This window comes from Lichenostomus cassidix, chromosome 1Aa, assembly GCF_008360975.1.
Source record: "Lichenostomus cassidix isolate B80296 chromosome 1Aa, HeHo_3.0, whole genome shotgun sequence".
In the NCBI taxonomy this organism is placed as follows: Eukaryota; Metazoa; Chordata; class Aves; order Passeriformes; family Meliphagidae; genus Lichenostomus; species Lichenostomus cassidix.
In genome coordinates, this window is record NC_139480.1 from 24,138,810 (window position 1) to 24,163,493 (window position 24,684).

Genomic DNA, 24,684 nt, shown 5'->3' on the forward strand with positions numbered 1-24,684 from the left:
TCTGCTTCACTTGCACTGAAAAAAATACAGAATCACTGAATGGTTGAATTTGAAGGACCTCTGGCAATCACATAGTCCATCCTCCCTGCTCAGAACAAGGTGAGCATTTCCTGTGGCCGTGTGCAGTTGACTTTTGAGTATCTCCAAGGATGGTGACTCCACAACCTCCTCAGGCAACCTGCTTCAGGGTTTGAACAGTAAAATATGTTTTTTCTTACGTTTAATTGGAATTTCCTGTATTTCTGTTTCTACCCACTCTCTCTTGGGCCTGTCCCTGGGCACTACTGAGAAAGTCTGGCTCTATTTTTTTACTCCCTGCCATCAGGCATTTAGACTTCTCTAGGCTGTCTAGTGTCAGCCTTTTCAGCCTCTTCACCTGTCATCATGGTCTTCTGTCTTACTACCCTCACTCTGTAAGCCTGTGTATGTCTTGCACTGGGGAGCCCAAGACTGGACCAACAGTCCAGCTGTGGCCTTCCTAGTGCTGAGGTGATCATGCCTTTGATTTGCAGGCAATGTGATGCTGTTCCTGATGCAGACCAGGAAGGACTATTAGCCTTTCGTGCTGTAAGGGCTTACTGGTGCCTCATTGTTTACCACAAACCCCAGGGTCTCCTCTGCAAAGCTTCTTTCCCACCAGTCATTCCCCTGCCTATACTATGGGTACTGTTTTAATTCCCACGGCTATTTACCTTTACTTGAACCTCTTGAGATTCCTATTGCCTCATTTGTCTGTGTTGCACGGTCCCTCCAAAAGGCAGTACAACCAACTAGTGTATCAACCTCTTCTCCCAGTTTTGTATCTCCAGTTTTGCTAAGGGTGCAGCTCAACCCATCATCTAGGTCATTGACGAAGATGCTAAATCATATTGGACCCAGTGTTGACCCCTGGGGTACGCTGTTAACCACTGGCCTCTAGCTGGAACCACTTTGAGTTCAACATTTTAGGTGGTTGTTGGTCTACCCCACTGTGCACTTCTCTAGTCAGAACCTCATCCTCTTGTCTATGAGTGTGCTATGGCAGACAGCTTTGAAAGCTGAGGCAGACAATTACTGAAGTTGAGTTAGGCCTCTGCTGTTCTCCCCTTGTTCATGAGATAGTCATGTCACCACAGAAAGCTGTCAGGTTGCTCAGAAATTATTCCCTCTTTGTAAATTCATGAGGACTACTTCCAGTCATCTTCCTATTATTAACTTCTTGGTAAATGGCTTCCAGAAGGATTTGCTCGATCAGCTTCACAGGGATCAAAGTGACACTGACTAGTCTGTTTCTCCCTGTATTTTCCTTCTCACCTGTCTTGGAGGCAGTACTGACACTTGCTTTCTTCTAGGAAAGATAATCAAGAGTGGCCTCACAAATGATGAGCTAAGTCCCATGCATCTGTGTCTTTTAAATGCTCCGTAATCTGATCCTTTTTCAACGCAGGCAAGTCCTGTTGCTCCAGAAAACTGCCACAACAAGAGTTGCCAGAGTGTGATGGGGGATCAGTCTAATGGTACACAGCCCATTTTCAGTCAAAGAAGTGTTCACAAAACCGACTTTTTTTGGCTAGAATTCACTTTAATGTAGGCCATATTATTTATTTCAGCCTTAATTTAAAAAATCAAACAGAAATACCCCACAATAAAATCCAGTCTAATGATATTTCTCTTATGAAAAACATAAGCCCATTCAAAGTAAAATGCATAAATTATATCCTCTAACAAAGCTTTATTCATATAAAGATAGGAGGAGTCATATTATAATATGAAATTTTCTCCTGAGGAACATACTAGAAGAACCTTAACTACATTCTGAATAGTACTGAATAAAACATTATTCTTTCTGTAGAAATACTGAACAACACATATCAGCAAGAAAGTACTTGATGACAATTCACTGATCCATACATGCACACAGGATATTTACAACTAAGTAGGGAAATTTTGGATATAACTCTGCCTATGTATTTGGACTTCTGAAAAACTTGTTATTTACATGTCTGTTCCTCTTATAATGCAAGGCAGAAAGTTTTCCTGTAAATTTAAGATTATTTGGTTTTGAAAAATTTACACCAAGGGTAATGCAAGAGTTGGCTGAGAATTGTTTTTGTTTGATTGTTTGTTTGCTTTTATACTGTGCCCTTTTGAGGAACTCCCTGCAGCCCAAGAAATCAAAACAAAATTTCAAAAATAATCTTTTAGATAAGAACATCATATCCTGGAACCATGAATTTCCTTGCTTTCTTGAATACACAGCAGCAACCAGGAATTGTTAACTGTCTGTGGCTTCATTTTCTACTGATTATGGAATGGTTCATATTTCTGGAAAATATCCAGGACAATATTAAATAAATGGGTGAAATACATCCTCATCCTCAGTTCTCATTCATGCTTATGCAGGTGAATAGTCATTACTGGGAGCTATGGATACTGGGAGTGCTGCCTCTGTGTTACTGCAGTCTTTGCCATCATTCCCACAGCCCGTGACTACCCGTAGCAATTTGGACCACAAAGTTCTGAAAACAGAGAGCCAAGATGGGAGAGCAAGAATGGTGATTTATGGCAGACTTCCCGCAGGAGGGGTGGCTATCTTTGCAGATGCCAGTTTACAGAGCTCCAGTGGCAGCATGCTGGCAGTCCCTGTGCACAGGGTGTGTGCTCAGGCATGGGGTGGCCCCTCGTGGACCTGTGCCCACACAAGGCACAGGAGTGCAGGGGAAAGTTCTGGGCAAGGAATTTCCCATTTTGCAGCTATACCTGGGCTCATGAGTCAGAACACTGAGCTTTTCTCCCCTTGAAAGGCAAGATTTAGTACTTTCTCTCCAAGTGGTTCCTGTTCTCTCTCCTTACTAAAAAAATCTGAGATGCTAAAAGCCTGACTTCCTTACTTGAGCCAAAATCAATGGGAGCAGGACGAGGTTCTCTGAGTTTAGATGGGTTTGGATTTACAAAATGCATACCTCGTACACCAAGTATACATTACTGATTAAGATGCAGTGATTGAAAATGCAATACGAGCAATATTGCCATAAACTTTTATTCAGTCACTGTCTGGAAAAAACAGCACTTGGTTGTAATGTAAATATGCCAAACCATGCAACCTTTGTTTCCAGGTATATTCCTTATGTATTAAAAGCTAATGCCCTTAGACATTCTAACAATTTGCATATACTGAATCCACTATGTAGAACAAAAAATGGCTTGCATAATGAATTGCACATGCACAAAAAAGAAGGTGTGCAAAATAAACACACAAACTAGCTGAATACTAATTACATATATGCAAAATCTGGAGACACTCAGTATGCAGAATCAATCAGTTATCACAGTGAACACCTATAACTAATTTCCTCCAGGAAGAAAATTTTCCATTAGCTTTAGTGAATTTATACCCATTATAGAAAGGTTGTAGCTAAATAAATATTATTTTAGTTTAATTGGATTAAAAATTAGAAATGCAAATTCTGGTGCACCATGTCTCTAAGTCCTTGTCTCCCTTTTTATGGTAATACCCTTCTAATGGTTTAAGCCTATGAAGAAAAAACACTGAAGATTTTAACTAGCAGCTTTGCAGGGGGGCAGAAAGGAGCAAAGAAGATTTAGTGGTGAAAAGAGCAAATAAATAGGTGCTCCAAGATTAAAAAGAGGGTAGAAGTGCATGCTGAGCTGTTGAAAGACCTCTCTGTGTTTAAAGAAAAATATTGTTTGGTTCTTTCACCAGTGCATGATCAAAATAAGAGGTACAAATTAGTTCATGGCTGCTGAAGCTACAAAACATCATGCAGAGAGCTGTCTTTGGGAACGTTTTAATGAGGAGAAGAGGTCATCAGACTGTGACATTGCTTTTCAGAATTCTTCAAGAACAACACAGACTTCCTGTTCCAAATGTGGTAAAGAATAAAACAACCTTAGTAGTAATCGTACAACTTTTGAACCGTGTTCCTTGGAAATACTGTACCGTGCTCATTTTGTAGCTTTAGTTAGCTATCTCAAAGGAAGTCTTCCATATTTTCCATGTGCTCTTATTTCAAAAGTACAGTGAAATGGAAGAGCTTCAACAAGGATTATATTTATAAAATAAAGTTTTATTCAGTCTTCTAAAGAGATTTTAATGTTTTCATTGCTCTAGGTGAAATGGTACACTGTGGCTCTGTTCATTAACATTTAGCATCAGTGCAAAAATCAAGGATTACCACATACAGTTTGAAAGGACATCCAAAATGACTTTGAAATTAAATTCACTACAATCTTAGTTTTGCAGCATTTCAAACATGATTTTAAAATGTGTAAGTTAAGTTAATGGCATTCCAGGTCAAATATCTCCAGCCCAATAACAAGTTCCACATAGAATGCCATTATTTAAATTTCTGGCATACTGTATATGCTGACTGGGATTGAAGAAGTCCACTATAAATTTAATAAATAAGATGCATACTACCATGCATTTTTTGTAAAAGAAGCTTCCTTAATGTATTTAGAGAGACTATTAGCAAAGTGAAAATACTGGTAAATCAAATAATTATTCTGAGTTATGGGTATCTCACAACTGGAATGGCATCAGGATTGCCAATAATTATTGAAAAAGGGAATTAACTAGAAATGCCCTTTTTACTCCTTACAAACAATTGCTCTTTGAAGGAAATAGGTATTAAAATCATGATGTCTAACCCTCTTTTCCAAAGGTTTCTAACATAAAGAAAGGCTATAAATGCATGTAAAATAATGTTCATGAATCAGATACTATAGTTAATAATTTAGCTAAAATTTGACTTATCTATTCATTAAAATAGAAAAAGCTGTATAATCAGGCCTTTCTAGTTTTTGCATGACTGTAATAAGATTTCATTTGGAATTGAAAGCATCAGCAACAATGATATAAAGCTGGTGTAGATGGTATTGCATGTGCCATAGAAATTTTATTTTCATTCTTTTGTTGCTTGTTCTTTTAAATTATAATCATGATGGCAATACAAGAAAGGATAACATAAATCATACTGCACAACACCTGTCTTTTCTTTTTCCAGTAAATAAAGGGGGAAACAAATTTGGTAACTGTCTTCTGTAATCAGAAAGGAAATTTCTATCATAGTGGTTTCTCTCAGTTTTTTTCCAGAGCACTAGTAACTGTCCACCTGTCCACCACATGAAGTATGTAATTCTAACCTGAAGATTGAAAGTCTTAAAAAAAAAAAAATCTATTTGTTAACAAAGTTGTGCTCTCATTCAAAAATACATTTTAGTAATAAATATTTATTTTTATGCCAATAATCTTACAGCTTTAAATATTAATTGTTATCCGTTCATTGTACTCTGCAACATTTTTACATTAATCCGTATGCTTAAGCATAATGATTTTATGTTCTGTGGTATCGTTTTCTTCACTTTCATGTGAGGTACTAAATAGGCAGTTGGATATATTTTAGTTGTTTGTTTCATATCTAAAAAATCCTGATGCAAATTTTTCCCACAAAGGCTAACAAGTTTGTTGGTTTTCAGTTTAAACCTTTAATCCTGTTTGAATGGATTGATGTCTTTTTCCTTGATTTACCAGATTCTTATGTCAGTGATTAGGGCCTGGGAGTTTGGGCTAATCTGAGATTTCTCCTCTTTTTGTATGGTCATTCTAGTGCCCATTATTCTTGTCCTTTTTTTTTCCCTTTCCAAGAATACCTCTGTATTCTATTCAATAACCATTGCTCACTGAAAGAAGATGTCTTAGATAGCCAATTAGCTGTTATGCATAGAGATTTTAGCCAGCATGGTAGCAGTATTTGTTACAGGACTGTAAGCAAAGCATTGAAAAATAAATGTTTAAAAAGAGAGGGGAGGAAAAGGAGATTCTGAAATTCTGAATTTTGCTTTCAATTATCCCAAACTACATCTAGAGCAGTAATGACAAGTGCAAGTTTTACGAATCAACATGATGGGAGAAAAGACTCTTTGATTTAGTGAATAAGCTGTGATGTAGAAATCCTGGAACAGTTTGACTAGTAAGTATGCTTTTATAATTAGAGTATCAATGATTCTCTGAATAAAGCAAAAGTGTTGCAGGGTTCTTTGATAGCAAATGTGGGCAGCTCTTGGAAACTTTCATATAACTATCATAAAACAAGACTACTGAATGTTCCTGAACTGAATGCCATTAAATCCAATTATTAACTTCATTGACTGCAACAGATGTCAAACTTCTTCTTGCGACATAAAGATGTAAGTTTTGAAAAAGCCCCCCACAATTAGAGACAGTTAAAAAATAAAGGGGCATAATCCAGGAAATAATGTATATATATGTTTTCTGTAATCAGAACTTAAACTGCCAGTCTTCTGTTAAAATGGTTTTTCAGTAAAGAAAACAAGCAACATATACAACAACAAACAAAATGCACAACAGCCAAAACAAGTGTTTTAAATTGTTTTTGTTTACATGGAGTGTTGCTCTTCATTGAATGGAAAACATATATCCTCAAAATGAAATGATCCATAAACTAAAATAAGATTATAGAAACACGAAGGTATATGTGTATAATATTACGTGACATTAGTTGAGTATTTATTTTTATTGCTATTAGTGACTATCAATAAGTTTATGGTTTTCATGCATATATGTTTTTTTAATCAAAAGACATGAACTTTAGCTTGATTTAAGCATCTTCAAAAATATTTGATTTGCTCACATAAACATATTGTTTAAATGCTTTAGTAATATTTTGTAAAATTAGTATATTTATATAACCCTTCTGAAATTTTATCAAACAGTTGAACAGAAAAAAAATTGATAGTTGTATCAAAATTATTTTTGCAAATTTATTTCATGTAGTTTTGGTTCTCAGTGTGAAATTATTTTTTTTAAGTAAAGAAGTCTGCAATATTTTTGAAGCAGACCTATGTGCTATTTTGGGCAAGGTATTATAGCAGATCTTGCAAAAGAGAAGTCAATCCCTATAACACATAAACGGTTTCTCAGGACTTTTCTATTCTAGAACATGATGTTTCAACACAGCATCTTCTATTAAGAAGAAACTCTAAATGTCTGCTGGTACCAAAGTAGCTGCACCCATGTTTTAATATTGCTGGGTTAAATCAAGTGCATCTCATTGAATTTTTCCTTAAAATGTCAACTCAGTGCAAACCGAACATTCCAGTGAGCTACACCTGATAGGTCCTTGGCAAGTAGATGTACACATCTATATATCATTGTGCACTGCATTATTATGCTGTGCATGCTTTATGATCGTGTAAGGATTTAAGAAAGTTAATTAATAAGTGTGAGGCATACAGAAGGACAGTCTAGGTGCTGTACACCACTATGGAAATACTTAAATCAAATGATTAGCTGATTATGTAATAAAATACCAGTGTTGCCATAGGGAGCTGTGAGACATTTTACATTGCTTAGTTATTGTTTCAATGAAAAAACCCCAACACTGGGTTTCATTGCAATCAGTACATATTCCATGGAAGTTTTAGCAGGATGAGGAATGCTGAACTATACCCTAAGCAAATTCCAGGTGAATTTGTTAGGTTCAACACATTCATGGGGTTTCTCACTTCATAACCTTTTGCACAGTGCTGCTTCTATCTTTTAAAAAGCTATACTGTGTCACAGGTTGCAATGATCTTAGAAGAAAATTCTTTATACTTAAATAGGAGAGGCCATTTACAAGTGTGTTTATGTGAAAAACGCATTAGCAATGGGTACCTGGAGACAGGTGAACAGAGAGGATCCTAAATTGTAGGATTCTGAAAGAGGTAGCAGCTGTAATTAATACAGAATAATTCTTAAGAACTCAGTGACTCGTATTACTGGTATTTCTTCCAGCAGTGTGTATATATGTATATAGATATAGATATAGATATAGATAGATATAGATATTATATATATATATATAGAGAGAGAGACATATAACATCTGGGTTTAAAAAAAAAATATATATATTTAAATATATATATATATTTAAACCCAGATGTTTATTTGTATGACAACAATGTATATGTAATCAATCACTTAATCAGGTCCAAGGTTTCTAGAGTGCCAAGACAGGAGCACTGATCTCTGCTTCTGTCAGCAGAGAATGGTTTGGATGGCATTTAGTCTTCCCTTGAGAGTAATTCTTCTTGTCCTCAGGCCCCTCTGTGCATTCCTTCCATGCAGCCCTGCAGGTTCATGCTCAAAGACTGAAAGGTGAAAGAGAAGAGGAGAAAATCTTTCAGAAATCTCACAGAAGCAACCTAATAGACAGTCACAGTGTAGTGAGGCAGGGGCAGCTCATTGCTTGAAGGGGCCCCGATACGTGAAGGTAAATGGCCTTATCATTAAGATACAGTAATTTAGGAGGCCAAACTACCATTTTGTGGCAGTCATGAGAAAAGAAACTGTATCCCAGAAGAAGAACAAGAAGGGAACTGTCTGAGTTAAAAGTATTGGTCTGTTATCCCTGCAGGTCCAGCACAGAAAAATATTACTCAGGGAGAAAAAGTGAGAAGAGAAAGACCCAGAGGGAAGACAAATAATGAGACATAAAGAATGCACTAGATTCTCATAACTGGTATTATTAGCCAGATGCTGCTGATTTCATACTCAAACTGGTAGCTTAAATGTAGTAACTATGAATATATGGTGGCATTTATTAAAGCCTAATCAAGGAGATTTAAAATCCTAATCTTAGGACTCAAGACTCATTTAAATATTATGACTTTGGGTAGGCAGAAGCTTTGATCCTTTTCTCTAGCACTTTGAGTCTCACTTCATGATTGCTGATGAGTTAAGTTCTACCTGGTGCCATGCACATACCATTTCAAGCACCCAGTATGAGAAGTCAGGTGACATTTGCTTATATTTCTTTCTAATCTACTGCAAGATATTTTTCCTGCTTATTTTAGAAAAAATATTTCAGACATCTTTCTGTTTATCTTTCTCTCAGACTTGCCGACACATATTCTAATTTTAAAATTGGGATGTGTGCCTTGCATGTAAGCCTTTGTTTTGTATATGAGCAATAAGAAACTATGTATGGTATCCACAGTCCCTAAGTCTTTTCAGCTCCATGGAGATATGCTTTTCTATTGGTATGCCATGAGTCTTCTAGAATTCAGAAGACTAAAATAAAGCATGTGAAACAGGAAGAAGTTGAAACTATTCATTTTTTCTCCCTCTAAAGCAGTTTTCTGTAGTTACAAAATGGTATTTGTAATCTTGCCCAGGTTAAAGCTTGGCTGTTTTTGCAGATATTGTAACTGTCTAGTGAGGAAGCTGCACAATTGCATATATAATTTTAAAAACATCATAGATCAAAAGAGAACTATGAGAGATTAATTGTCCTGAGAAGTGAGCTCTGAATGTAGTAAGTATAAATTGAATTTACTTGATAACATAACTCAGCACTGAGATTATCCATCCACATCCCTCACCATACCAGCACCTATCATGAGAGAAGGCAGATCTGGAGCAAGCAAACAAGACATAACAAGTAAATATATTTGTTAGTACAGGGCACACTTAGAGAGGGATTCTCAAAGACTGAAGTTATTACATTAGACTAAAAATTATCCTGAAACCTACAGGAGGGAATATTTATGCATTAAAATATTTTAAAAAATATCTGTGTATTCTGGTACACCTGGCAGAAGCATCTGTTGTTTAGACTTTCTTAACTTGTTAACCATATGATTGTTTCCAAACTATTGACTATTTTTGTTAAAACATTCTCATTCCTGGACATGGACCCAGGCAGATTTTTGTGTGCTTGTTTCTGCATAGGAAGCACCTCTGAGAGCAAGGTTATGGATAAAATACCCTAGGCCAATGTTAAAGCTCTTACAGTTTTCTGTTTGAAAAGCAGTTGTTCTACCATGAGCTAAAAATGGTACTACCTTTGTCCAGCAGGTTACTGGGGATCAGAAAAGTCCTACCTATGTAAAACATAATAATGATGATGACTATAATAATAATAATAGAGATCATCATCATCATCATCTCATATTATTAGATTCAATTGTTGTAGATTACATATAATTTATTGGGATTACTTAAACTATAGTAATGAATCTCTTGTATAATTTTGAGCACTGCTCCAGCATATATTTGCAGAGATTGAGAAAAGTTTTTTGCACAGCTGATCTTTTGCCTGCTGAAGGTCATAAAATGAAGATCAAAGGGATGTTTCATCTTCATTTCCAGGACTCCCCTTGGTACAGAGACAGGGAGATGGAGAAGAACACAAAAGCAGGAAAGTCACCTATTGAAAAGTTGAGATATATCGGGAACTTAAAACTGGCCAGCAGGTATTCACACTATCTGTGAATACTTGTGTGTTCAGGCTGTCTGTGGAAGAATTTTTGTGCTCTTCATCTGATTTAATATGTAGCAACTGTGCTTCTGGTAACAGGTCTGCTGCACACATTGTTACAGACTGCTCAGAGAAAACGTAAGACTGACAGGTTTATGCCTTGCTAGCAATTTGTGTGGGTGGCTGCTGCAAGGCTAGCCCAAGGTCTAGAGCATGAGGACCTGGGATTTTTTTCCTATACAAAGGTCACAGTTAATGTATTGGAGTGCAAGACCTCCTTGGGACATCACAACATAACTATTCATGTCATATGCAGCTCTTTTCACCCGTATATGCCCACTTATTGAATGTGTTACTTTCTCTTCACTTCATCTTTCAATAATTAGCTTAAAAAGTTCATTACTTGGTGGAAAAATACAACCAGATGTACTTGTCTGAGATGCAGCCCCCAACAAGTAGTGTGATTGTGCATACAACAAAGATATTTTTGTTAGTATTATGCTCTTTTTTTCTTAATGCCTCACTCCTTCAAATTTTTTGAATACAATAGTATCTCATACATTCTGACTTCCAAAAATAAAAGCTTTTGGCTCTTCTGATACTGAAAAAAATCTGAACAGTTAAGAAGTCTAAACCCAAACTACAATTTTTTAAAAATTATTTCATGAAATAGCATGCTTTTTCCACATTATTGAACTCTATGTGGTCATAATACTGTTTGAGATATAGTTTGCATAAAGGGAGGCTGTCGAACTAATCTGATCTGAACTTGCATTCTGTACAGGATACAACGTATTTTCATTAGAGGGTCCATGGAAATTGTTTTTCATTCATCTGAAAGACCCTTATTCTGTCACAGGTCATAGAGAACATGGCTTTGCATTGTCTATGAAGTAGTAAGGCTCTTACTAAAATGATACTGAAGGACTGCAGAAGGCCCAGTTTGGGTCAGGAAGCAGCCTGAGGTGGGTGCTGAAGCTTCTGGGTGCAAGTGGGAAGGAGGGTACCACAGTCGTGCCTTTTGACTGTAATAAGGTGCCTTTGTGCTTGTGTCACTGTGCTTGCAGTACACCTAGTTTTGATCAGGATGCCTGCGGACTGTTGGCAAAAGGGGTCTGCCTTGTGAATTATGGTCTGGGAATGAAGATGGAGAAGGATATATAGAATCCTCCTCATCGTCTCTAGTCAATGTATAGTCCCAGGCATTTAATGTAAACCAATCCTGCTACTTCACTGAGACAGACCCTCATGATGTGGTGGCACAAATGTGGTGTGACAAAGAGAGGTTACTTCTTCCATCTGTTTGGGCTGGACAGGATTCTCGTCTCTTGACAATCAAAGGACTTTGTGTTTATCTCTTTATTGTTGGTGGTGAAAAGTATTAATTTCTTTTATGGAGTTACACAGTTCTTCAAGCATGTATCCTTACAGTCTGTATTACAAATGTTCATGCTTTTAACTTTTTGAACATGATTAGTTCTATTGATTGGTGAGTTATCTAAATGGAACAAAATACCCCCACCTACATTGAAGAATTACTTTGTTCATCTCTGGACTTTAGATTGCTGGTGAAATTTGCTTCCTTCATATGTATCCATGAGGAGCTCCTTCTCCAGGGCTGGACTGCCCAGCACCGTGGGATCATCTGCTCCCAGAAACCCTCACACACGAGTTGCCATTGTGCTGGTAATTACCAGATCTTCTGGTTTTGGCTCTGTGAGCTGGAAACCTAAATCTCAGCATGTAAACAGAGCTGTCCCATGCTGAAAAGGAATTTTTCAAATCAAACTACACATTCTATGTCAATATCCAGACATCATTTACAGCAGATGTAATATTTTTAAAGAGATGCCTATACATAATATTAATAGTCCCTAATGTTTTCATTAACAAAATTGACAGTGCTAATCAGCATTTGAATATACTAATTGGCCATGTGCTGTCCTAGTTTCCACTTTGAATGCTGTAAGGAAATGTACTGTAGTTATGAACTGCAGATTGTTGCTAATTTGTAGGATACTAGGGAGTGATTAATGAAATTATTGCAAAACCAGCATGAATGCAGATATACTCTTGGAAAAAAAAGTAGAGAAAATAACATTTTTTTGAAAAAGAAAATATTGACAATTTAGTATGTTTTTCAGGATAATAAATTAAATTATCTTTGATTTAAAAACCAGAAAATACTCCCTTTTTTTGGTAGTCTGTTGAATGGACCAATATTAAGGACCCTGGGACAAATCCTGCAGGGAGCATCCTGCAGACTGGAAAGTGCAGCGTTTACCTTGCAGAACACTTTGTTACTTTAACCTATGCACTCCTTTCCATGTTCTCTCCCCAGAGATGCTCTTCTCTGTTTCCTCATATGAATGTAGCAATTGACTTCAGATGAAGCTGACAGCAAATCACAGGGCTTTGTCTTCAGCTTCAGAAGGAGGAAAATAGGGTGGCTACATGCACAGACACCCCCACTCCTCTCGGTCATTAGCTGGAGACTTACAGATGCTGCTCTTTCTCTACATCTTTTTACACTTTTACATCAGGCTGGAAACTCCTGCAGAAGGTCAGCATGACACACAACTTTAATGGAGATGTAAGCAGAAATATTTAGCTGTCCCATTCACATGCTGTAAGCCTGATACCCAATGCACTTGAACACACTTCTGATCTAGAGTGGAGGTAGGAAGCCCTCAGGGAACTCTGGGATGATGGTCAGACTCTTGTACAGACAACAGAACTTAATAACCAGTGATTGCTATCATGTGTCACCACCTCCTGCTTTTATAACAAGAAACCCTAATTTCAACAGGGTCACCAGGTTTTTCCTGAACATCTTCAAACTAAATAGCTTTCTTTGGTTCTATGCTATTTGTCAAACATTAGTTTCTAATATTTTTGATTGCTAAATAAATGGGCAAAGAAATATGCTAAAGAAATAGCATAGACAGGCAACAATGAGACTGCTGATAGGAGCTTTTCCTCAAAAACTTGTTTTTATGAGAATGGCAATCAGGAAAAGAAAGTTTGTGCATGAAATCCTGCTACTGCCTTACCTTTCAGACTTGTATTTTCAAAAAGTTGATGGCAGGGGACTGCACATTTTCTTTTGCTGCTGCTCCAGTCTGATCCCTCTGCATTAGTGACCTCTACACTTATTTTGCTTTTCAGTGTCTTAAAATTTAGTTTTCTGTGCAGTCATTCACACTGAACCCTGAAAAGAAGATACTTATATATTTGTAAAAATAAAAGAGAAAGAATTTCTTGACTTTTATGGGCTTCTGATATTTTATTAGCCAGCCTACATTCACCCTCACCCTTACTGGTCTCCCTGTGGTAGCTCTAGCTCTGCTGATCTTGTAGACAAATGATGGAAGCATCTGACTTAGAGCCTTTTAGAATCAAAGAAGATTGAGAGGGAAAAGACCTGCTAGGTCATTTTGTCCATCCCCTGCCAATGCAGGATCATGACCTACTGTACAATAACTTCACTAATGTTTTGCCAAGTCTCAATTTAAACAAATCAAGTGGTGGGGATTATATCACTTTTTTGGGGGAAAAATATATCCTTGGTTTTTCATACTTTCTGTGAAGGATTCTGGTGACATCCTACTTAATACTCTTAATATCACCATAATTACAAGGATAACTTATTTTCTTCTTGTAATAGTTGTTTCTTTCTTGACATGTGTGTTTTTTATATATATCATGCTAGAAGAACTGTATATATCATGTAATTCTTTGCAACTTTCTTCACAGCTCAGCTCCTAAGTCCCTTACTAATGCTTGCTGTTTACTTTCATTTAATTTCCTTCCACTTCACTAATCTTTCTGGTATAGGCTGCTCAAAAAGATGTGTATTGCTCATTAGATTACTCTAGGTGTGATTCTCAGGCATTTGTGTTCTACAACAGGGCTTTTGTCTGAGTCATAATGTGATGCATATGGATATTTATTTCCAAATCTCCTTAGTGTCCCCCTTTATGACTTAATGCAGCTGTCTGACCAGTTCTCATTCCAGTCTTCTATTGCACCAATATACCTTTTCCACACTGCTGAAATTCTGTTTTAGTGACTTATCATTTCAATTCTCAAGTAAGCCATCTTGTTCATTATCTTAATCTCTTAATATATGAACTCATCCTACTTATTTCCCTGTGCCCTTTTGTAAAGTGTAAAACTTCTTTTCTTTTTCAGAATTTCTGTATCTTGTATCTTAGTCAAGCTGGAAAAAAGAAAATCAACTAGATTTTGCATCACATAAACTGTGTTGAATTTTTAAACATCAATTTTATTTTTACTGGAGTGGCAAGGACTAAACTGCTACCAACATAAATACAGGTTTATTGCTTGCCACTGTTACAGATTGGAGTTAAGGCTATAATGGATTATATTTGAATATTTCTAAACCAGTATATATTTACCTTTCACTCAAACCTAATCTTCATGCAAAATTCTTATGAGATTTTTTACTTTGAAATAACTTATTCATAGTTTTAATTTTAACAGAGCTTCTAATTTCTTTTGTTTCCATTGTAATTCTTTGACTTGATGGTCTCACTAGGAAATTTTGAAAGCTGAAAGCTATAAAGAATAAAAGAAAAAGATATTGTATGGTTTTTAAAAAAATTTCCTGCTACTACTTGATCACTTCTGAAGAAAGAAAATTTTATTTTAAATGACTCTAGAAATTCATAGGATTTACTTTGTTTGGTTATTTGTAAGATATTGTGCAAACCATGTAAGTTTGATTTCAGGTTTAAAACGTGAATTTAACTTACTTTTTACTTTTTTAATGGCAAAATTGTTCAGGTAAATGAATATTTTATAAGTGGAAATATATTTGAAGTTTCTATACATCTTTTATATTTAATGTTTGTGGATGTAACTGTCCTTCTCTTTCCTCAATAATACAACTAAAAGTTCCTAAGCATGTATTCCTTAATAAATACATATTCCTTCACTGTCAAAAGTAGCTCCAGGCAAAAAGTTGGCAAGCAAAGAGTTAACAAAAAGGTCAATGAAATGTGAAGATATCTGCTCGTCAATGGATACAAAAATAATATTTGTGGGGTTTAGATGTCTTTTATGTTTCTATTGTGCAAAAATAGATTTTTTTTTGATTGAACATTTTCAGCCTTCCATTGACTGAAATAGATGACTGCCTTAGGGCATTTTTGAAAGGGAAAACTAAAAGAAAAATGACTAAATTCCTTTGTGCAGAACTGCTGCTCTGCATATCCAGTAATTTTTTTTAATACAAAGACATATCTGTCAATAGAGAGTTTAGTTTGCAAAAGGACTGCAAGATTAGTTTTTGAGTATGCAAGTGTGACCACCGAACAGGCATGATAAGACTGCAGCAACCAGAAAGGGGCAGGTACCCCCACCTTCCCATTTTTCGTATTTCAGAACTTTATAGGTATTCACAATGTAGCAGTCTGTCCAAAGTAGGAGAGATGGCTAGGGAGGTAAAGAAGAGAAACCATTCACACTGCAGAACAGCTGGGAAGAGAACACCAGCTAGTCCCATGGTTAAGGCAGCCTGATGCTCAGGCACAAGAGCAAGGTGACCTTCTGGGAACATGGGAAGGCTTCAGTTTTTGCTGAGCCTTAGTCTGGAGCTGACTATGCACATACCTGTAGAGCAGGTAAATAATGCAGGCAGAATGGCTCAAAGTTTGTGCCGAAAGAACTCTCTGTGGCTGAGGAGCGACACTAGCAGCTGGGAGACATAGCACTTTATTTTGCTTTATTTTTGAGTCAGCACAGATGTGTTAGCTAGTCTGTCCCTCAGCTTTCCCTCTTACTTGTATCTATTAGAAGAGGCTGCTGTGAGAAGCAGTGCTGTAGCTTTTGTGATGTATATAACATCAGTGCCTTAAGTGAAGGTGCTCTGGAAATAAAAAAAAAGCTAGATCCTTGTCCTGACATTTATTCTAGGCTTTCAAGCAGCACTCTCTGCAGAATTTCAGGGGGCAAAATTACTGGAATAAGTTTCAGAAGTGGTGTTTATTTTATGAACAATAAGAAGAGGGGATGTTGGAGTGTCAAAACTTTCATTTTTACACAATTAGAGTTATCCCCTCTTTAGTGCATATTACCTGGTAAGAAATACATTGACAAAACCTTGGTCAAAAGGAAAAATCTCCCAATATTTTTTCTTCTTTTTCATTGCTGTTGCTGGCACAACTAAAAATGTTCTATGTAATGTTTTAAAATTTTTGTTATGTTCTTGGATATGTATTGACATCTTAGCACATAACAGTTTTTAAATGGTTATTGTAGTTTAACAGGTCCATAAAGTTTTTGAAAAGATCCTAGGCAAGCATTTGCATAACCAGGGAAAGAAATTTATGCATTAGAAACATAATGCACATTTTAAAAGGCCCCATTGGTATACACTGAAAAACTGGCTAAATTAAAATGTCCATTTAAATAGAATAGTCCAGTTGGAAGGGATCTACAATGATCATCTGGTCCAACTGCAGGGCCACTTCAGACCTGAAGGCAGTGGGGGATTTTATTTTTGCCATTGACTCTGGAGAAGGTCATGGATTGTTTCTACAGATAGATCAACAACAAAATGAAGACTAAAGAAAAAGCAAAATCATGCATGATCAACCTGATTGGTTTCTGTGGCAAGATGATGATGTGGTACCTTGACATTCATAAGGCCTTTGAAGCTGTATCCTGTAGCTTCATCATAGACAAACTGATGAATTGTTAACTAGACAGTAAATGGTGAAGTAAATTGAAAATTGGCTGAACTGCTCAGCTTAAAGTACTGTGATCAGCATTGCAAAGACTGTCTTGAGACCAGTAACTAGTGGTGTTCCTCAGGGCTCAGCACTGAGTCCAACATTGCTTAAAATCTACATTAATAACCTAGATGATGGGACAAACTTCAATTTTGCAGACAACAGAGAATCAGGAGGACTGGCTGCTATACCAGATGACTGTGCTGCTCTTCAGAGGGACCATCTAGAGAAACGGGGTGACAGAAATCTCAAGAAATTCAATAAAATTAAATGTGAAATCATGCTCCTGGGGAGGAATAACTGCATGAACTAGTGCATGGTGGAGCTGGCTGTCTGGCAAGCAGCTTTGCAGGGAAGGCCCTGGGGACTCTGGTGGGCTGTGAACCCACAGCACACCCTTTCCACAAGGAAGCACAACAGCCTCTCCTTGGGTGCATCATAAACCACTCTGCATAACTGCATTAAGGGTGATCCTTTTCCTCTCCTCAGCACTGGGGAGGCTACAGCTGGAGTGCTGGGTCCAGTTCTGAGCTGCCTGATAAGAAAGGGACATGATGTACTGGAGTCAGTCCAGCAAGGAGCCACAAAGGTGCCAAAGGACTTGGAACTTGTGAGTAATGAGAGTGTGAGAGAGTTACCGTTGTTCAGCCTGGAGAAGGGAAGGCTCAGGATGAATTTAATGTGCTTAAACAAGTGCTGGATGGGAAGGAAAAAAGTGAAGCTAGGGTCTCCTTAGTGGTGCTCAATGATAGGCCAAGAGGCACAAACTGAAATGTGAAAGATTTTAATTCCTCATAAGAATTTTTTTGTTTTTTAGTGTATGCATGATCAAGCACTGGAATAGTTTGCTTGGAGAGGTTGTGTAATCTCTGTCCTTGATGATATTTAAAACTCAACATGGCCCTGAGAAACATACTGTGGCTGATCTTGCTTTGAGAAGGGCAGTTGGACTAGATGATCCCCAGAGGTCTTTCCAGCCTCACCCATGATGGAATTCTGTGGTTCATCATAATAAACTCTGCTGTGGTTATTAGAGATTTTGGAATACTTCTTTACTCCTTTTTAGTTCTTTTCTTTTTATTTTCACCCCCAGGGAAAAGCATGTCATCAATAAACAAAAGGCTGCTCACACTGTGGTGTACCACTTCCCTCATTTTGCTTTCTGTTTATCTAATAGTGTTTTCTCTCAGAGCCTGGGCCAAGGAACAGGAGATCTAATGTCTCGTGCTGTTCATATTACATAAAATGTTCACGTTGCAGTGAATTAGTGATTGTGTCCAAGCCTCATTGTGTTTCCTGGGGGCAAAGGCAGTATACCACCACTATAAATGTGCTTTTATTTTAAAGGGTTGGAGGATGGTCCTACAATCACTTTCTAGTGTGAGCATTTCTGAAATAAGGTTTTCTTCCCCAGAGCTACTCACTTTTGAAAGGGTGACTCTTTGCAGGAACCAGCCCTTGTGCTGTGTATGGCACTTTAGAAACTGGACTGTGAAAACATTTCTTCTTCTAAACACACAATGATAATGTGGATGGTTGTTAGCAATGCAATTCTTCCAGCAAATGGGAATGGTTACTGCATACAAAATCAGTTTTGCCTTCATTACTTTTCAAGCAGTTACTTAAATATATATATGGAGTATCTGCTGTAGAGCAAGTAGGAAACAGAATGGGGGAAAATGAAGGCTTCTCATTTCAATTGTGGTCCTTTTTTTTAACTGGCAGTTGTTCCTGTTTTCAAGTGTTTGTTTCTACTTTAATGAGGATACCAACTTTCATCCAGTGAGATGTGTGGGTCACTTTGTTAGCGCACTTGCACACACCAAGGCAACACACCAGCTGGAAATTTTGACTTTTAGCTGAATTATTTTTCCCCAGCAAATGGCTTTCCTTTTGACATATTTTAATGTACTTGCACACTGAGAGGAAGAGTGGGTGAACAGAAAACAGACTGTTTTATTAACCCAGCAGTCACCTTTGAGATTCATACGTGTCCACTTTTTTCTTTCCTTTGTACCTAATCCCAAGAGCCTGGTACCTGGCTTCCCTTGGAATAACAAAGTCAGTCACAAACCTCCAAACATGATTGTTAACTGAATGCCAACTGTTTCTTCTCATCTTTTTTTTTCTTCTTTTTTATTTTTTTCCAGTGCTGTGTTAGGGATTTTGTCCTTATTGGGTGCCCTATAACCACAATAATAATTTGAGTTTATATTTAAATTTTGTTTTGTTTTTTTTTTTTAATAGTAGAGATACGTTGTTCAAGAAATTAAATTGCTGCTTCTATTTTGTGTGTGTGTTTTATAGTGATTTTTTCAGCTCTACGGATAGTGGAAAGGGAAGAAATAAAGCAATGCTGCAGGCACTTACTGGACTACAGTTCCAGCTCAGAGGAAAGCTACAGGATCAAAAGTGGCCAGACAAGCACCCTCGAGAAGAAGCCCATGCACATTATTCACTGTGTCATATGCCAGTTTCACAGTATCCTGCCTTCAATGGATTTTTTCCGATGGGAGCACACTTTTCATCAGACAAAGCTCCAGCAATCTCAGAGGTACCTATATCACCAACAGATATTTACAAAGCAGATTTCAGAATGCTGTGTTATCTGCCGAAAGCTATTCTTAATTGTAACATAGTTAGCTCATTTTGGAGTGCACCTAAATGTAATCAGGAGAGAGATGAGGATGAAGCTGTTGGAATTCACATGTTCTAAAAAATAAATAGGGCTCAAGCAAGCAAATACCAAGGTATTAAATAACTAGGTCTTGTCCCTGTGCTGCCTCAAAAAAATGTTCTTTGAATCATTAATCTGCGGATCAACTCTCTAATGGTCCAGGGCTGACAATTTACACTCTATCTTCCTTTTGGATAGTGGAATGTCTCTGGAGTTTTCTTTCCATGCCACAGTGTTTTTCCAGGCAGCAGACAGGCTAAGCCCCAGCCAGAGGGCAGTGTAAACAGGGTACAGCAGCTCCATGGTTGCTTTCTTGCCCCGTGGAAGAGCAAGCAGCATCTCTAGACAGGGGGAGAGTGGATGCTGCAACCTGGTAAATCTGTGCCTGGCAGAAGAGGTTTTGGCATCAGCCATAAGGGAATAAACTTTTTTCATGCACTGTTTTTGACAGCCTGGGGCAGTTCTGGACTGTGGTCTGGTCTCCCAGCCCCAAGGATGAGTGGTGGGCAAGTGGTTTGGTATAGTGGCTGTGGTGTCCAGGACAATTTTGCACAGTCTATCTACTCATTGGCCTTAGCAGAGTGCATGCAGGGGTGCAGAGATGCCCCGCATCAGCCACATCCCCTCTTATGAGCTGTGAGTTACTGAATGGATGCTAAAAACCCATCACTGAATAGATCAGATGATGCCACCATATTTCTTTCTATTTGGAAGTAACTGTGGTATTTAAAATACCACATGGTGGCAGCTGTTGATAAAGACTGGTACTAGTTTGTTTTTCATTTTTAAAACTTAAAGATGATAAATTTCAGTAAGTGGAGCAGCCCGATTTCAGACATTTCAGACATGTTACATGAGGAATGTTCTGATAACTTGATATCTGATGCACTGAACCTTTCTTTCCTATTTAGCAGTGGGACCGAAAATAAAAATATAAACAGAGATTCAGCTACTATCCAAACTCTGAATCCAACAATGAATATTTTAAACCTTTCTTTGACTGCTAATAAACTTTCCCTCCAGTTTTCACCACTCCCTTTCTCTTCTGGGCTCTCTCCACTCTCCTGTTCCTCCAGAATTTCTCACTGTAGCCTGGGGAAAAGAAGTTTTAGAAAAATAATAAAGTTTTTATTTATTCCTTACAGCTTTTCTGCCCCTGTGGGCATTTGTCTGCCTGTCTGGCTAATGTGCTGTAATGAATCTGCTCTCTGCCATACACACACATATCGTCCTATCAATCAGGGAGAGAAATGCTGAGTATGGTGAGCACTAACAAGCACTCGGAGGGGTCAGTACCCAGTGCACTACAGTGGCATGCTACTTTCCCTACAGGCTGCTTTAATTGGGGGAGCATGAATGAGGCAGCATGTGGCTGGCACCATGTCTTCTTGCCAGTCTCTCTGCTTTGGCAAAATGACCTTCTCTGCTTCACCTTTCAGGGCAGCACTAACCCTCCTCTGGCTCCTGCTGCAAGGCAAGTACCTCTGAACTTCTTTGGAGTGCCTGGGATAACTGGAGCAGGAGGAACTGCTGGAGGAGCTTGCTTGCAGAGGCTAGAGGGTGATCAAAGGGTCCTGAAGAGCCTGTGGGGATAGCAATTCTTTGCAGGTCAGAAATCATGATGCAAACAGAAGTGGGAAAAGGTGGAGAAAAGGGGGATGAGGAAAGTTGAAACAAGGGGAAATAGGAGAGAAATGGTGAAAGAAATAGGAAGTGAGAAAACGAATAAGAGGTGAGAAAAATACAAAGAAGTAAAAATAAAGAAGATGTGGAGAGTCATATATTACCAGAGAGAAAGACTAGAAGCAAAAAAAGAGAACTAAAAATATTCCTTTGTCTTAGTTGGGGTGGACAGGAAGCAACATCTCCAGAAGAACTGAAAGAAGATCAGCTTACCAGAGGAATTTTTCATGGCAGGTTTCAGGATTCAGAAAAGAAAAATCTACCCAATCCATAATTAAATACTAGTGTTTTAACTTGTATACCTATAGACTGGTTGACTTCTGGACATGATTCTTTTTCACCCATTTGTGGGGTGCCAGTACACCATTAAGGACGCATTATTATTGCCCTATAACAAGACTTACTATTGAGTAAATTTTCTACTGGAGATCTCTCAGCAAAGCCTTTGTTGGCTGTCTGGAAGGAGAAAAGGGATTTGTTAAGAAGAATGGAGGAATTATAAATCTCTGAGGGACAATAACATGTAAAGTGAGATCTTGGGATTAATAGCATGTAAGGATGGAGTCTTATACCTTTCTGCAAGTCACAAATTTTCTTGGCACAGAAGTTCTGGTGTTCACAGATATAACATGTTTGCATGGCAGTCAAGTGATAAAAATATCTTAAAGTAGTTTTTCATTCCCCAGAGTGAGCACTAACAGGGAATCCATCTTGAGTGAAGATTTACCATAGAATGCCATTGAGAACACTGTCTTTGAGATCAAGGATTTGGGAAGTAGCAAGAAAGGGTTAGTTTGGTATTTTAGAAAAACAGTAGCAAAGGCCAAAGAAAGAATTTGAAGTCTGAGACCTCTTTTTGTGACACAAAATCTTGATTCAGGTTAATTCCTGTGTTGATCAAGGGAAGTTACCTGTGCTCTCCAGGAAGGCAGCTTAACCTCTAGAAGTACCCAAGGCACTAAAAGAGCTACCAGATTTTGCCCTGCAGTATTTGTTAGCTCTATAAAGTAAGAAACTTTGGCTTTAGCAAACATCCTGATTGAAGATTGTGAAAGAGAACCCAGATGAAAGTAGGATGCCATTTGTAACTCAAAAACTGTGACTTCTGCTCTTGAACAAATGCCTGATAAAGTGAAGGGCAACATATTGTGAGAAATGCCATCCCTCAGTCATTGGGCAAAGGCCAGGCTCCTGTTCTCTCTGTTTACACCCTAGGGACCTTTTCTCAGGAGTGTTCCAGTATATTAGTGAAAGTTCAGCTTAAATGCTGACTAGGAACACCCTTTGAAGGAAAATTTATTTTCTCTAGGAGTGTTTTTTGTCAAATATTAGTTTTGGTGGAAATCTTAGATATTTTATTCTTCAAGCAATCAGTTAAAAACCCTAATTATTTAGCATTTCAAGTTGCCACTCATCTTGTTTTCTCTCTCATCCTTTGATGGATATATTTGAATGGAGGTAGAAATTTTTTCTATTGTCCTTCTCCAGCCTCTCCCATCTCCATGGCATGCCTGTTTGTTGTCATTGATAGAATTGTGCATGTCTTTTGCAAAGACCATTGGTTACTTTTACTTAAAAAACCCCAATAAAATCTCTAATATTTTAGTAATTATCATTGCTAAAAACAGAAATAATAATTAAATTACATACATTAAAAGCATGATACATTCCCTGGCAAGGAGGTGTTATGACTGGAAAAACTCTGTTATGAAAGTATTTCAAAACAGTTAGCAGGTTATTCATCATAAATAGCAAAGGAATGGTTGATATGGGACTCTTCTAACAACGTGTGAAAGATAATGTGGCATATGAAAAATTAATTTTGTCAAATAACTGTTATATCTCTTTTGATCTGATTTCAATTTTGGTTGATAGAAATAAGGTTTTTAATATAATACAGTCAGAGTTCTTCAAGGCTCTTGTCTAGTATCCATGGCAAATTAACTTTCTATGGAATAACTGGATCAATAAAATAAGTAACTGACAGATGTGAAAATGGGTTTGGAAATGGGGGATCATTGCTGATTTTTGACATAGTCCTTTGGAGTAGTACAATAATGAACTCTTGGCCCAGTGCTACATAAATATATTATCAACTATATAAAATGTGCTATCAACTCCAGAAAACAGGTTAAGTAAGTGACTTCTTTGCTGATGGAGTGGAGAAGAGTGCAGAAATTGCACAAGAAAACTAGCATAGAATAACACAGACTTTTCAAACTGTCAGACTGTGCACACAACTAAATAATGTGTATTTTAATGAGAAGTACAAAAAATACATTTCAGAAAATGAAAAAGTCTATTAGGCCATAACGAGATTGAATCAAATGGAATAGAAAACAACAGTTTAGGTTGGAAAAGACCTTAGAGATCATCCAGTTCGCTGTTAACCTAGCACTGCCAAGTCCACCACTAAACCCTGTGCCTAAGTGCCACATCTACACCTTTTTTAAATACCTCGGGAATAGTGACTCTGCCACTCCCCTTTCCTCTTGTCTTCTTGGGCTCTTTATGCTGGAAACCTGTAACTTTGTCAAAGACCTAAGTGTCAGAGACCTTGATCAATTAGAAATGAGCAACATTGCAGCAAAATAATAAATCAAATGTCTATAACTGAAAATGCATGTAAATAAATGAATAATCATCGAGTAGGACTAGGGATACAGATTTAGCTGTGTATTTGGGGCTGGTCTGATCATTACTGGATGCTGTGTCAATTCAAACCTATTAACCACTCTAAAACCCCCACTCTACTATGATTTTCTGTATGAGTGGCTGGGGAGCATAATAGTGTTGCAGTGACCTGGGACACTGAGGAAGCTTGAATATAAGCTTCCCACAAACATGTCTATCTATAAATGGCTAAATTTCTTTTGGAAATAATTGTTTTATATTGCTGGGACTTAATTTTAATACTTTATCTTTTGAAACCTTTCTGCCGGCAAATTTTATGTTTAAAGCCAGAACAGGTCCAGTCCAGACATTGCTAGGAGGGAAGTAATGGCTTTTAAAAAGTGTTCTGACAGTCACAAATACCTTTAAGGTCCTATGCTGCCTGCCTTATATCTCCCATGTAGGGAGTCTCCTTTCCCCAGTGTCTGCTATGCTGGCATCTTTCCAGTTTCTTTTTCAGATGTCCTCTGTTGATTGCAGCAACTCCCACACATCATGCAACAATGCAAACACTTTCTTAAGCTGATATATTTTTTTGTGGATTGGCACATAATTTGATGGATTTTTGACAGATTGGGAGACAGTATGAAAGGGAGAACAGAATGGCAGTGTCTTAATATTCCTGCAA

The 24,684-nt window shown here is 37.6% G+C and overlaps 1 protein-coding gene across 3 annotated transcripts in view; it reads left to right on the top strand.

The window, feature by feature from the left end:
* TFEC (transcription factor EC) overlaps window positions 1-24,684 on the top strand; it is a 151,007-nt gene that overhangs the window by 41,941 nt on the left and 84,382 nt on the right. For all 3 annotated transcript variants that reach the window (XM_085042780.1, XM_085042793.1, XM_085042788.1), the window contains one exon: window positions 19,331-19,577. In XM_085042780.1, the coding sequence (XP_084898906.1) occupies window positions 19,377-19,577 (201 nt within the window). In that variant the 5' untranslated portion in view covers window positions 19,331-19,376. The remainder of the gene's footprint in view (window positions 1-19,330; window positions 19,578-24,684) is intronic.